General features: G+C 39.0%; 1 protein-coding gene across 1 annotated transcript; it reads right to left on the reverse strand.

The window, feature by feature from the left end:
• Positions 1 to 514: 514 nt before the first annotated feature.
• Pskh2 (protein serine kinase H2) lies at positions 515 to 15639 on the reverse strand. The gene is made up of 3 exons (XM_042667280.1): positions 15452 to 15639; positions 9341 to 10007; positions 515 to 820 (listed from the first exon to the last, which is right to left on the reverse strand). The coding sequence occupies exons 1-3, from the start codon at positions 15637 to 15639 to the stop codon at positions 515 to 517; spliced, it is 1161 nt and encodes a 386-aa protein (XP_042523214.1).

The following is a 15639-nucleotide window of genomic DNA, read 5'->3' on the forward strand; positions in this document are numbered from 1 at the left end:
ATTTAGCAATCTTCCATAAGTGTTTACACACTAAATATAAAATTAGCATCAATTGTCACTAACTTAGCTAACACCATACAGCAGGCCTTAAATATATATCATTATTTTCAAGGATAAATACTTTCATTCCCTATATCTAATTGTGTCTATGTCTAATTCATCGTTCTTTCCCATATTTATCCTTTATCCCCATAGTATCATGCTTTATTTAAGCCATTCAACACTAAAATGATTATCAACATTTACCTTTTCTAGTTATACAATGCACCTACCACTTACTGTAATGCAATAATACATATTCAGGAGGTGAAAATATGCATAGGAAAAATTATAGAGGAAAAGATGATCAAAGTAAAAGTCAACAGTATCTAAGAGTAACCACATGTTCTTATGTCCTTTGAGTTTTAGGGTCCAATAATCATGATGACATGGTCCCTCTTGAACTAACAGTATAAATGAACTTTTTGGATCTGGCTTAAAATTGAAAAAAAAAATAGTTTCAAAGGTTATCTGCTTACAAAACTGCAGGGAGGGGGGACCCTGCTGTTCTTAAGTTTCTCCTGCTCCACAGATGCTTTGACTTGTGAGAATGATGTGACTTGGAAGACTGTGCTGACCCAGGGCTCTGGGAATAGGGAGATGCCCTCCTCATGAGGTTCCGGGAAATGGCTCTCTGAAGATTCTTCATGGAAGCCCCCTCCGCCATATTGACTACCCAGGGATGGTCCAGGGCCTGGCCAGCTGACATTCGGTGACTGGCTTCCAAAATCAGTAGCTTGTCTATGAAGTCCTTCGCCAAATGGGAGATGCTTGGCCAAGGCTGAGATAGATAAATAAGTAGATAAATTTTAAATGCACACAAAAATGCACACAAAGATTCATATTCTTACATAGACCCATCTATCAAATCCACAATATTCTTTCAAGTAAGAATTTTGACTGATTTGTCATCACAATAAAAATCCACTTGTGACAGTAGATTTGGGTTGAAGTACATTAATATTAGGGTATTATCCACCACACTCTGGTCCTCTCCCAGAGTCCCTGAGACATGACCTGAGTTCCTGACATGATCTAGAATGGACAGCAGAATGAACGTTTCCCAAGGACATGAGATGCTTCCAGGGCTGAAACCTGGGGAGAGAAGGGGACCCACAGTAAGGACGGTTCAACAGAGGCTGCTCCTAAGTGCATTTCTTCAGCCACATGGGGCCTCTGTGTTCCCAATCAGTCGAGTACAGCGATACTCAGCACGTAGCAGAGCTGTGACACAGTACAACTGGCACAACTAGCTGTTTAATGTTCATGGACTCATTCTGTCAGTATTTACAGCATTTGCACATACTCTAAATACAAGAAGCCATTCACATAGGCATTTGTAAAAATGGTGACAAATGGGCTGTTGCTTTATACTTCAGCTTCTTTTCTGTATTACCTGCCAACACATAACACATACCTACCAAAAAATGTATATATTCATATCCACTACAAAGGAGAAACTGATAAAATTGCATCTACTATTTCTAAATCACAAGTTGTAAGTGATATGTGTTTTTTTGTTTGGTTGGTTTTGTTTTTTTTTTTCGGTCGTGAGGCCTGAACTCTGGGCCCGGATGCTGTCCCTCAGCTCTTCAGCTCTACCACTTGAACCACAGTGCCACTTCCGGCTTCTTTTGCTATGTAGTGCTGAGGAATCGAACCCAGAGCCTCATGCACACAAGGCAGGCAATTTACCACTGAGCCACCTTTCCCAGCCTGTGATATGTGTTTTTAAATGTATAACTATCCCAGGAAAAATAAGAGAATCTTCACAATTGACTGTCTCTGCCCTAGTATAAAACTCAGACTATATATAGAGAAATCACACCTATCTCATAGCATCTGTTAAACTAGAATTGAGTAACAATAAACTAGCAAAGAGATAACTCTTCTTTTTGTCCTACAGTTGATTTAAGTACATGAGATATGAGAAATATGTACCCCTGTTAGTAAGTCACAAGCTACATGAACAGATTTGTTAAATTCAAATATGGAAGAAATACAATGGACTTCGTCCAAGTCTGGACAAAGCACGTCTGAGCTGGGCTAGACTACTTGGCCCTAGATCCAGACACATTTATCTGGGCTCAAGACTGTTTAAATGAACATTATTAGATGTCTCCAATGGAATGTTGTAAGACAAGCAGCTGAATCTTTCTGAAAAGATTATAAAATACATGCAGTGAGGCTGAGGGAGAGCTCATTAAAATAACCTCAAACAATACACATTAAAAATGCAATCTCAGAAAATAAGATGACTAGTGTGCTGGGGAAGAAAAAAAAAGTCCTTCAGCCAAAGCTTATTATTCAAATATGAGTTATAAATTGCAGACTTCCTGAGTCATCAAGAGCAATCAGAAAGTAGCTATGAATCCATTTCACATTACCAATTTAGAAAAGGATACATATAGGAAGAAAATAAGGTTCTACTTTATTTTTACCTTCTTAATTAAAATTTTATGTTTTGTCTATCTAAAAAATAAACTAGTAAGTACACACATATATATTCTATAAATTAAAAAAGAATGTTTTGGATAATACTGTTATAAGACCAGAAACAGAAGAGACCACCCACTGAGAAGTCCCCTCTGGACCACTCATCTGCTGACATTATTCAGCACATTCACCAGCTTCCACATCTACTGTCAATGAACATGTCCTCACAGCTTCTTCCCCCAAGATCAGCCATACATGCTAACTCTTTGCCAGCCCATTCAGGAAAGTCAGTGAGACTCTTATCTCCAATTAAACACTCCAAAGCAGAAGTAGAGCTGTGGCTCTAAGTGATAGAGTGCTAGCCTTGAGCACAAAAGCTCAGGGACAGACCCAGGCCAGAGTTCAAGCCCCACGGGAGAGAGAGAGAGAGAGAGAGAGAGAGAGAGAGAGAGAGAGAGAGAGAGAGAGAGAGAGAGAGAGTCAGAGCATATTAACCCATCTTAATGTGGAAAAAGCCTAAAGTCAGCATATCTGTCTAGACCCACACAGCTCTGTGAACTCCAAGTCTCTATTTCCTCAGCAGAAAATAGGAATCCTTAAATTATTATTAAGGGACAAATCAAATAGATAGATAAGAGGTCTTCAAAGTATAAAATATTATGTTGATCCTTATTCCTGCTACTAGTAAATGTTCTGCTATTTTGTGGATGCAATCATTGACTGTATTTAGAGAACCAGAAAATGAAAATTGTCCAGCCAAGGGGCTAGTCATGTAGATCAATGATAAATCACTTGCCCATCACGCTTGAAGTTCTGAGTTTAATTTTTACTACCTGGAAAAGAAAGGACAAAGAAGGAATGTAAGAGGAAAGGGAAAGGTGAGGGAAGGAGAGGAGAAGGAGATAGGGAAAGGAAAAGGAAGGAAAAGAAAGAGGTAAGGGAAGAAAATAATATTTACTCCAGACACTTCTAAGTGTCTAAAACAGCTTTTGTGGACACTTCTTTGGTCCTTAACCACTGGTGATTTCAAGGTCAACCTAATCAAGGAAACAGATAATATAGCCTCTTTTCTAGTCCTGCCATCGCCAACCCTTACACCTCAAAATAACATGTACACAGTCAAAACAAAATGAATCACACTGTATCAATCTCCAAAAGTATTCCTGTGACTGAATTTCAGGGAAGATTCATGTGTGTTCAATTCAAGGAAGACAGAGAAGAGATAGGAACGTGATAAAGCAGAAAATGGAATACATTTTTGTGCGACTTTTAGATCCATCAAAGCTATTTTCCCATAAAAATCTCTTTTAAAATACAATTCTCATTAAAAACTGCTATCACTTTTTATATATTTAGGAACTAGGCCAGAAGAATGGAAACCAAATTGCAGGCAGATCTAACTGAATAATGCTATAATATCTGTTGCTACGATTCTGTTTATGATGGAAATAGAAGCAAAAGGAATTAAAGTTCTGAATCTCCTACTCCTCTCTCCTTTCTTCCTCCAAACTTGAATTAGGGATAAATACAGTAAAGACAGCATGAGAGAACTTAGCAGAGATAAGAAAACAGAAGGAAATTGGGTCATAGCTGCTAAAAATGAACATAATCTATGAACCACATTCTGGGAATATAGCAAAAGCTATTTTCTTAAAAGTATAAAAATCCTAAGTAGAGCTGGGAAGGTGGCTCAGTGGTAGAGTGCTTGCCTCGCATACATGAAGCCCTGGGTTCGATTCCTCAGTACCACATAAGCAGAAAAAGCCAGAAGTGGCACTGTGGCTCAAATGGTAGAATGCTAGCCTTGAGCTGAAGAGCTGAGCGACAATACCCAGGCCCAGAGTTCAGGCCCCATGACCAACATAAATAAATAAACAGATAAATAAATAAATAAATAATCCAAAGTAACACTGTTTAATAAATGTATTCATTACCTGTCTTATGTAACTTTAACCCCTCTTTTCATCACCTTTACAATAAAAGAATTTTTTAAACATAAGTGAATTTAAGCGAATGGGGGCCATTTTTCTATCAAGGTCCATATGACTATCCATATATATCCCAATGTATATGAGGATATTTGCTTTTTGGTTTTCTTATTTTGTTTTGCTTTGTTTGAGGCAGGGTCCTATACTATGTTGCCCAAACTGCCCTTAAACTTACTTTCAATCCTCCTAACTCAGCCCTTGAATTCTGCAATTATAGATATGAGCCATCAGACCTGAAATTATATGTCTTTTGTTTCATGGCTTTTACTTTTCGGTTTTGTCTTTTTCCTGGTCCTGGTTGGGGTCCAACTCTGGACTTGGGTGCTTCACTTGAGCTCCTTTTGCTTAAGACTATTGCTCTACCACTTGAGCCACGGTGTCACTTCCAGCTTTTTCTATGATTAAGGAAATGAGTCTCAAGGACTTCCCTGCCCAGGCTGGCTTTGAACCGTGATCCTCAGATCTCAGCCTCCTGAATGGCTAGGTTTAAAGGCATGAGCCACTGGCTCCAGGCTATGTATGTTTTTAATATCAGTGTTTATCCTGGTATCTGGCAAATATAGTTATGACTCATTTTATTACCAATTTACTTTATACTAGTAGAATTATTACAATACAGGGGAATATAGTTAGATAATAGTATGAGATATTAACTCATTAGCAAGCATGCCTGCAAAATCATTTATATTAAAACTCTAGTATGAAAATATTTTCATGATATTCCATGTAAAAGATGATATAGTATGTCAGGTGATGATGGCTCACACTTATAATCCTAGCTACTCAGAAGACTGAGATCTGAGGATCAAGGTTTGAAGCTAGCCCGGGCAGAAAAGTCCCTGTGAAATTCTTATCTCCAATTAACCACTCAAAAACTGGAAGTGGTGCTGTGGCTCAAGTGATAAAGTGTTAGCCTTGAGCACAAAGAGGCTCAGGAACAGAGCCCAAGCTCTGAGTTCAAGCCCCACAACCAACAAAAATAAAGAAGTAATAACATGGTAAACTTGAAAACTAAGTTTTTACCAAACCTTCATAAAACACATAACCAAAACATAAAACAAACAACCAATATCAAACTTTCAACCAGAGTTTCCCATGTTAATAGTAATTACAATGTGCATAATTAATACATGGGCCAATATATGGAACTATGTTAAGCACTTTAATTTATTAATGCTTTTGTTCTTTACAATTACCCTGTGTAGGTAGATACAATAATTCTTACCATTTTTCCAGCACAAAAATAAAGAAGTCAAATCATAACCAAACTTTTGCAGAGAGTATATAGCAGATCTACTGGATGGTTCCAGATTGGGTCACTCTTATAGTACACTACATATGGTCATATAAACACCCAGGCATGTCTATGGGTGTATGCTGCACAGAAGCCTGGAAGTTCTTTCACTTCACTGGTCAACAGATTTCTTTTTATTGTGATCATATTTCTTTTTGTAATTATGCATATATTGTTCTGTATATTGGAATGTGTGGATCTCTTCCCTTTAAGAAACTTCTACCTTTCAACCAAGATAGCATAATATCACCTTCAGCTTCGAATCTGACCTACGCCTCCTACATGGTAATTAGTACTCTTCCATTGCTCCTATGCACTTTTAGCTTTTTGTTCTACTTGTAGAAAGTAATTATAGTTAGAGAAGAGAGCTACTTAGTAAAAGTGCCTTCAAATGGTCTCTAGGATGAGTCCTTTCCTTACACATTACCAGAATAGGCTCTGCTACTCACGCATCATGATCCATCTCTTTCACAAAGTGAAGAGAAAGTCTTTGCCCTATGCAATCCCTCTCCAGCTACCTGCTACCTCATCTTTCTACTCTGGTTGCACCTTGAGGAGGAAGCAATATAAAAGGGGAGCTTCCAACCCCTATCTGAGGAAAACAGTGATTAAAACAAATGTTACCTTCCCAGCCCCCTTCCTCTGCCAGGATTCTAATTAATTCAGCAACTAAAGATATCAATTACCTTATAGTTTCCTGAACTATAAACTAGTCTGGACTAGTTACCTTCGTCGATACACTTATCCATATACTAATATAAATCTGAATCTTTAATACTTGTTTAAAAATAATTTTTATTAAACTCATTTTCTATCTTTATCTCTTTAATCTTATTAGAGATGAGGTGGAGCTCAAACTCCCAGGAATTTGTCGCTTTATCATGACATACAGCAACAAGAATGAATGCCAAACAAATGAAAGTAAACATAATCTTAATTATTCAAAAAAGGGAAAGAATGGCACAAAAAATTACAAAAGATTGATACCTTTATGGTATCAATATACCTTTGTGTATACCAAAACCCAAGAGTTGAAATGCTTATAATATAGCTAACTTTTTACTTAAGAATGGGTGGTGTTGCAGCACGGATCTGATAGCTACCTAGGAAAATAATCCCTACTTATATTAAACATATCACTCCTCTTCTTCATAAGATATCCAGCATACAGCTTCTCTCTGAACGCTCTTAGCCTACTTACTTCACATTACCACTAGAATTCTAGAGAAAGATATGATTCACATAAAGTGCTATACATAAAACTTCAGTTACAACTGAAATGATTTTTAGGCATCTATTTATTAATCGACTCAATATTTCTTTTAATACAAGGTTCTGCTATGAACCCTAGACTTGCCTCAAATTCAAGTTCTTTCCTAAGTGCTGAGACTGCAGGCATGTACTGCACAGTTAAAAAATAATATTTTAAAATGAATATTTGTTACTGTACAGTTCCACAGATCTAAAGTCCAAAATGAGTCATAGAGAATAAAACCTAAGCTATCAGCAGAACCATAATCCTTCTGTAAACAGTAGGAGAGGTGCAAGGCTCCTTACCTCCCCCAGCTTCTGGAGGCTGCCTTTAATTCTTGGCTAATAACCCTCCTCCATCTTCAAAGCATATGACTCTAACCTGTTTCCACAGTCTCCTTCTCTCTCTGGCCTTACGCCTCTTGCCTCTCTACCATGAAGACCACATGGGTGAGATTATACTGGCTAGACTCATTTAGACAATTCCGGTTAATCTCCACATCTCAAGATCCTTAATCATGCCTACATATTCTCTTGTGCTATGAAGGGTAACTGTCACAGTTCTTGAGTAGGGTTTGGACATCTTTGGTGAACTATTATTCTATCTGCTGATTCTGTTTTCAGTATTAATGGTCATCCCAATTCTTAAATAAATATTACATTTAGAAAAAACTAAGCTGGCCAATAAGAGCTAATTTAACAAAATTATGATGACAAAAAAAAACTATGCTATATATTTTTCTGAGTCTCCCAGTCTACTATGGACCAAATGCTTCTTGTCTCTCCAGAAAAAATTATATGTTGAAACTCAACCCTCCAGTGTGATGACATTATGTTACTTTTCTCATCACTATGACAAAATATCTGACAGAGCCAATTACTTAAGAGAGATAAGATTTATTTTGTTTTGTGGTTTCAGAAGATTCGGTCTTGGCCGACTTCATGCTTTTGGGCAGAGCATCATGGTAGCAAGAGTGTGTGGAGGATGAGTGTGTTCACTTTACGGAAGACAAGAAGCAAAGAGATGGGCAAAGAAGTGCCCAGGACAAGATACAAGCCCAAAGACACACTCCCAGGTACGCCCACCCAAAGTTTCCTCCAAAAATAGAACCAGCAGCTGGAGAACCACATTCAAATCAGGGCAGGCTTATTAGGAAGTAATTAAGCAGCTAATTTAATAACTAAATTAAATATGAGGCTCTAGTTTGCTAAGATTAGTGTCTTTATAGGAAGCAACAGAAGAAAGCACCTCTCTCTCTCTCTCTTTCTCTCTCTCTCTTTCTCTGTCTGAACAAAGAAGAGGTCAGGAGAGCACACAGCACCATGGAAGCCATCTACAAGCTATGATACTCTCAGAATGAAATATACCTTACCAACACCTTGATGATAAGCTTCCCAGCCTCTGAAACTGTGAAAAATACATTTTTATTGGTATGCTACCCAGTCCATGTTATTCTGTTCTAGAAGCCTGTGATAAATAAGATATTGGGAAATATTAAAATAAAAGATTATTATGATAAACATTAACAAATAAGGGGGAAGAGAGTTGAGAGAATATAAGCATACTAAAGTTCTGTCAGAGTATGGAAAATTTTCAAGTTTGTATTTGATTTTAGATGCGACATTTTAATTTTAAATAGGTATTGTCAAATTGCTGGTATTTTTTTTTCTTTATGAGAAGTCGAAAGCAAAATAAAATTCACATGAAAAGATTTTTCTTATTTGGTTGGGCTTCCCACACACAAGCATTGGCAATGTTCATTCTCTACTGAAAACAACAAAGAGTTAACAGGTTCACAAACCCTTGGGAGTTCCAAGCTTAAATACTGGATAAATACTTCACACAAGCTGTGAGGTTAAATATTTTACTGAGAAAACACTACGTCACAGAAAGGGCTGGAGACTTCTAGATTTAAGGCAGAAAAATCTGTTGCCAAACACCCAAGCATCATGCAGAGCTTCTGAGTATACATTCCTCAGCCCACTCCAGTTCTGCATACTAAAGGAAAAAGTTGCATCCAAACCCACTTATCTACAAGATTATCACTGTCAAGTGCTAACCACAGGCAGCTCAGTAATCAACACCCCTGAGGACTAAAGACTCTTTGCAAGGGCCAACTTTGCCCAACAAGCACATTTGACAAGGAGACATTTGGATATTCTTGGAATCTAGTGATGCTGGCAAGCATCCATCCTGCAATGCACAGGATGTCCAGGATCCCATACCAAATCATCCAGTCCTAAATGACCGCAGTAACATAGCTGGGAAGAAAAACACACACACACCTCTTATTCTAGGTCAACACCATAGACTGAATTGCTGATGGCTTACCTCTCCTATATAATGATATTTGCCTTTAAGGATCTTCCTGTAAAGCTTTGAATGGCTTTCATCATCAAAAGGCAGGGATCCACTAAGTAAAACAAAGGTGATAACACCCAAAGCCCACATGTCCACAGCACTGGTATAAGGTTTCCTCGACAAAACCTCAGGGGCTATGTACTCTGGGGTCCCACAGAGCGTCCCCATCATCCAGTCACCCTTGCTGTTCCCAGAGTGAGCCAAACCAAAATCTGTGATTAAAATTTTCGACTCTGCACCCGGATGATAATATAAGAGATTTTCAGGTTTTAGGTCCCTGTGAGTTATTTGCAAACCGTGCAAATAGCTAATCCCGTCAGCCACCATCTGAAGGATCCTGACAGCATCCCGCTCTGTGAAAGATCCCTGAGCAAGGAGTCGATCAAACAGCTCCCCTCCCGTAGCCAGCTCCATCACCATGTAGACTCGGTCCTGGACCTCAAAAATCTCCATGAGCTGCACAATGTAATGGTGGTTCACCCGTCTCAGGACGCTCAGCTCGGCTTCACATGCTTCTCGGCCTTCTCTCTCCCTGGTTTCCATCACTTTGATTGCAAAAGGTTTCTTGGTAATCTTCTGCTCCACCCTGACAATCTTGCTGAATCTGCCTGTCCCGATGAGAGCCTTGATGTCATATCTGTAGGAAGAAAACAAAAGCCCTTACTCTGAAGAGATGGGACTCAAAATTAGTGAACTTTTTACTTGATATCATCATTTCTTTCTTCATATTTTCCCCACCAGGTACCCTTGCTTAGTATTGCTTTTGCTTTTCAAAGCCACTCCAGATTCTCTGTTGAAATGGAAGTAGATGATAGAAAGATAGTCTTAACAATAACTACCCTTCATCACATGTCAATAATTGTACTTAAAAAAGTGATAGTGGTATAATAACATTTTTTTTCAGATAAGAAACTTAAAGCAACAACTAAATAAATAAATAAATGGCTAGTAACTCATGCCTGTAATCCTAGCTTACTCAGGAGACTAAGATTTGAGGCTCATAGTTCAAAGCCAGCCAGGGCAAGAAAGTCCATGAGACTCTGTTATTTCCAATTAACCACCAAAAAGCTGGAAGTGGGACTGTAGCTCAAGTGGTAGAGCACTAACCTTGCACAAAAGAGGCTCAAAGACAGCACTCAAGCTGAGTTTAAGCCCCAGTACCTGCACAAAATTTTTTACAAAAGAGTCTTTCCCTAGGTCTCCCATACTATAGTTAGAGATTGAATTTCTAATTCTTTCCATTGTGTTTTGCCAAAAATTTCTTAAGAAGTTTAGGATCTCCATCAGTGTTCTTTCCTTCCTTCCCCCAAATGCATTTTTTAATCATTCCTCAAACAAACAAAAAAAAAATCATTCCTCATGCATTCCACATATAAAGACTAAGAAAGAAGCTTCATCTGTTTATAACCTTGGGACAGGGGAGGATTAGCTCACGCATACATTAGATCAGGAGACAGGATGTGACTAGTTTGTCTCTTTGGAGTACCTGGCTGTGAGCCCACTCCTGGGCACACTTATCCACAACAGTCCTTAGTATAGAAACAGTAAGCGTGACTGTATGATTATTACTCCCAGCCTGGTGGAAGTAGATATGGCGACCAGGCAGCCAGCTTCCACTGTCTCCTGCCTTCTACCCTCTTGCATTTGCAATTTCTAAGCAGTAGAGAGAATTCTAGCAGGAATAATACCTCAGCAAGTAATATCTCACAGAAAGACCAGGTAGTCAGCTCAGATTTCAAAGGCTAATAATATTCGTAAGGTTGGATCTTCTGTGTAAACCTTTACTTAAATTTAAGAATCCTATGGAATTTAGTCCTCTACCTTTATTAAAGAAATGTTGAGAAAAAGGAAGACTTAAAATTCTTCTTTCACATCTGGAAACAATATTAAAGTAGGATTCAACCCTATCTCTCTTTTTTGTGCAGATGGAGAAAATTTAAGAGCAGATTAATTCGTTAAACTCCAGTCAGGATTAGAACCCAGATTTATTTTCTTTGGGGGGTCCGGTCATGGAGCCTGAACTCTGGGCCTGGGCGCTGTCCCTCAGCTCTTCAGCTCAAGGCTACCACTTGAGCCACAGCGCCACTTCCGGCTTTTTTTTCTGCTTATGTGGTGCTGAGGAATTGAACCCAGGGCCTCATGCATGCAAGGCAAGCACTTTACCACTGAGCCACTTTCCCAGCCCTAGATTTATTTTCTTACACCATAATTTAATATTCTTCACACTTTATTAAAATCTCTCCCAGGAAAGATGACAAAGGATGAAATGTGCCTGGGCAGTGTCCAGAGGGAAGGTTAACTTTTGATGACACATACTCTGTACTAAAGCTTCAAATGCAAATACCCATGTGCTCTTAACATCCTCACTTCTTTCTGCAGAGAGCTTATTCATCCTGTAATTTTTGCTTTTGCCTACTCACTCCTTATATTCTCATGCTTAGTACATAAAAACAACATTCTGCTGGACCAGCTTACAGAAAACAACTTTCTTCTACATTATGAATTTAATTTTCTGGCCAATTATCTTATCAAGCCAGATAACAATTTAATAATCTTAAATAGATCCTTTCTCTTTTTCTTGTCCAACTCTGGTTTTCATTCATGTATACTCTCAGTAGGACTTTGAAAATAATTACAAGAATTTCAAATCTTATAGCTTTTCAGAATAACCAAAATTTGAGGGGATGGAAGCACTTGCCAAGTACTGAGCATTATGCTGTCAAAACTACCCACAAACTGCTCACAGAATTAATCATCGGTTATCAATCAAGCTACCCTTTTGAGAACCTATTTTCTTTTGCCCAAATCAAAGGAGAAAAACTTAATACTCTTAAGTGGGAGGCAGGAGGACATGGTGTACCAAATAATTGAAGAAAATACTGGTAAGTTGATACTGGAGGAAACAGTGGGCTTCAAGTCAACATTTTTTGCTTCACAATCTGCAGTCACATCCTGTAACAAATTCCTCTAACTGTAGTCTTACTTAGGGGTCTCTGCCATCCATGGATGTTGAACACCTATCACTACAACCCGGCATACAACATGGCAATAAACGGGAAGCATAAATGATGAATACTACATATCATTCCTGAATCATCATATCTATCTTCAAAACATTAAGTGGGATGGAATCAAACTGGAGAGAATGCCTTACAATATCTTCCCATTTCTTCTACCTCCTCTCTTTTATCCCCACGTTCCACAGAGAAACAAGTTAGTTTTGTAGGTGGTATAATTTCACATCATCCCTGAGAGTGAGTGAATTGGAAATACCACTTCAACCCTAGCTGCTATGAGCAGGGAATTTTTGAATATGGATTAACAAAATAAAAACAGAAAAAAATATATTGTTTGATAAAAAAATAATAGTCGTGAGCTTCCTAGAGGTGAATGTAGTCACATTTAAATTCTATCATTTCTATTCTGCTTAACTTTAGAATCCTACGAAATGTATGGCTATAATAAAATCATAATGGAAAAGAAAGCCAGCTGCTTTCTAAGGTGCAATTGCGCTTTAACTTCAACAAGTCACTTAACCTTCTCGGACTCAATTCCTCATCAGTTAAAGATGAGCTGTTGAAGGCTGGGAGTTTCGCTCAAGCTGTAGAACACTAAAACGTGAAACCCTAGTCAAACACACACACACACACACACACACACACACACACACACACACACACACACACACACACACACTGAGTTAGTCTTAAATTTTTGAGATGAATGTCAGGCTCATGGTTGTTTAAGTCCCTCAAAAGCATTTTTTCCATGATGAGATAGACACATATCATTTTGTAGGCCCTCAAATGATGTTATAAATGTCCAAATAGCTCTTGGCAGAACAAAGGTTCCACACTCCCACATGGAACTACCTCGAGCATAAGAGTTAAAAGGATAAATAGATAAAAATCAAACCAAGTTAGCCAATTTGGTCTCAACAAGACTTGAAATCCACTCAGATTCTAATTCTCCCACATCATCTGCTTTGTTCTTGTCAAGGTTTAGCAGCTGGTAAACTTACGGCCTTTGTCATTATTGTACTTGAAGTTCTCTAGGAAAGCAGGAAATGACTTTCTAGGTTCTGGGCACAGCACTCTGAAGAAGTAAGCAGACTACACTAGGAAATCCTTGAGAAGCCTACTGGGTGACTCATGACTGTGTCCTACAAAACACGAATTGGGGAAGAGGAGTCTGTGACTTCCTGGGCCAATATGGCACACTCTAAGGAATTTAGGTTTTCCTTTTTTCCTTTTATTTTGTGGGCTTTCTGTTTTCTTTTTTGAGATAAGTCTTACTATATAGCCTACTCTGTCCTCAAACTCGACACCTTTTTGTCTCAGTCTCCAAGTGCCAGTATTACAGGTGTGCATCATCATGCCCATCTTAGATAAATTTACCTCCTGAGCCAATCAGTTTGCAATCATTGCTCATTTCATACTCTGGGCCAGCAGGGTTTTACTTGTATTTTGTGAAGACAAACATAAAAATTACACTAATAACTGAGGGCTTGTGTGACACAATTTCAACACATTGCTTTAGTTATCTGAACATGAATTAGATTTTATCATCTACTTCTACAGATGCAGAAACAGGAAGAAGAAAGGAGCATTCCAGATGTAACAGGATAATAACAAGTGGAACTCTTTAGAAAGGCAAAGATAAAATTCAGTAAAAATAAAACACCAGGAAGCAGGTATTTGAAAGGGTAGCGTGGGTTCAAGGGGAAAAGGATGGACAGATAAAGAAGAGAAGATGGAGAAAATGTAGTCATGAAGCCTACAAAATTAAGAAAAGTGAGGGAAGAGGTGAGTAGGGGAGAGATGGGTGAGAATGTTGATGAAGATAGTAATAATCTGCTGTGTTAGATGACAACTCCTTCGTACATATACCTATTTAAAGATAATTTTAAAAATCCAAAACAAAGTAAAACAAAAACAGATAAGGAATATTATCAGCAATTTTCTACTGCCATATTTAATAACCTAACTGAAATGAACCAATCCTTTCACCGGCACAATCCATAAAAACACACATAAAACATAAACTCTAGAAATAAAAGCAGGTAGGAATGAATCTCAAGTCTCTTTGACTCAAAGGCTCCTTTCTGTTCCACTAGCTACCCTCCCACTTTCTAGAATTCTATTGAGGATCCCTTCCAAGCCGTATATCTAGCTGGACCCAGCCTCAGTAGATGATGGGCAACTCCCCTTCCCCTATGAAGTGTAGGAGAGATTAGGAGGTCCCTCCAAGAACAGTAATCCCTTTCTCTTGCTCTGCATTTACTCTCCTTTGACTATCCATGCATTCCTTGCTTAGAGCTGGTAAAGAGAAATTGCACAGGACACCTACTAAAAAGTACACAGAAGCCTGTATTCCAGACGACAGCAGTGGAGGAGAAAGAGACACCGCTGTTGAAATTAAAATAAAGTGATGCTTCAGACACTAGAGAGAGGCAGAGCGGAAGTGCTGGAAGTGGTTGTGGGGAGATTTCCATACAGTTGACTTCAGCGTTTCCTAGCTGAATCTTCCGGAAGTTAGATTTCTACCCTCCCACAGAGACAGGGAGAGGGAAATATTTGATGAAAATTGAAAAAGACATTCCTGGGCTGCACAAGATGTGCGTCTGTTCAGGTGGACCTGTTGCAACAATGAGAAGTACAAAATGTCATGTCAAAACCAGCTTTACAATGTCGGTGGTGGGGGGGAGGGGGGTATGATTGGGTGGGGGGGAGGGGGGAGGCTGGGAAGGGAGGTGAAGGGTAAACAAAGGAGGAGGCTGCAATGCTTGGTAAGAAATGTATGCATTATCCTGCCCATGTAATTGTAACCCCTCTGTACAGTTTGTTCTCAAATAAAATAAAATAAAATTAAAAAAAAAAAAAAGATGTGCGTCTGAAAGGAGCAAAGAAAGAATTTCGAGCAATTGAAGGCCTAAATTATATTTTGTTACTATAATACAGAATAAACGTTGCTAGGGTTTAGGCAAGCCGCTGTGACCTTGCAGGCAGTCTTGCACCTTGGTTGTCTTTCTGAACCCAGTCTCAGGCCACTCCCTCCTCCATGCTTCCTGAAGCTCTTTACCTGGCAAGGACTCGGGAGTCGAACTTGGCCCGGAAGAGAGCCACCTGCATCCTCTGAGCTGCCTGCGCCGCAGTCTCCTCCGGCCAGGGCCCCGCACTAGCAGTGCGGCCTTGGCATTGGCCTTGGTGCTTGACCCAGGCCAGAGAGAGCGGCTCTGGGACCACCTTCCTGCTGGCCCCGCAACCCAT

This window comes from Dipodomys spectabilis, unplaced genomic scaffold (genome assembly GCF_019054845.1).
Source record: "Dipodomys spectabilis isolate Male_0828 unplaced genomic scaffold, ASM1905484v1 ptg000387l, whole genome shotgun sequence".
In the NCBI taxonomy this organism is placed as follows: Eukaryota; Metazoa; Chordata; class Mammalia; order Rodentia; family Heteromyidae; genus Dipodomys; species Dipodomys spectabilis.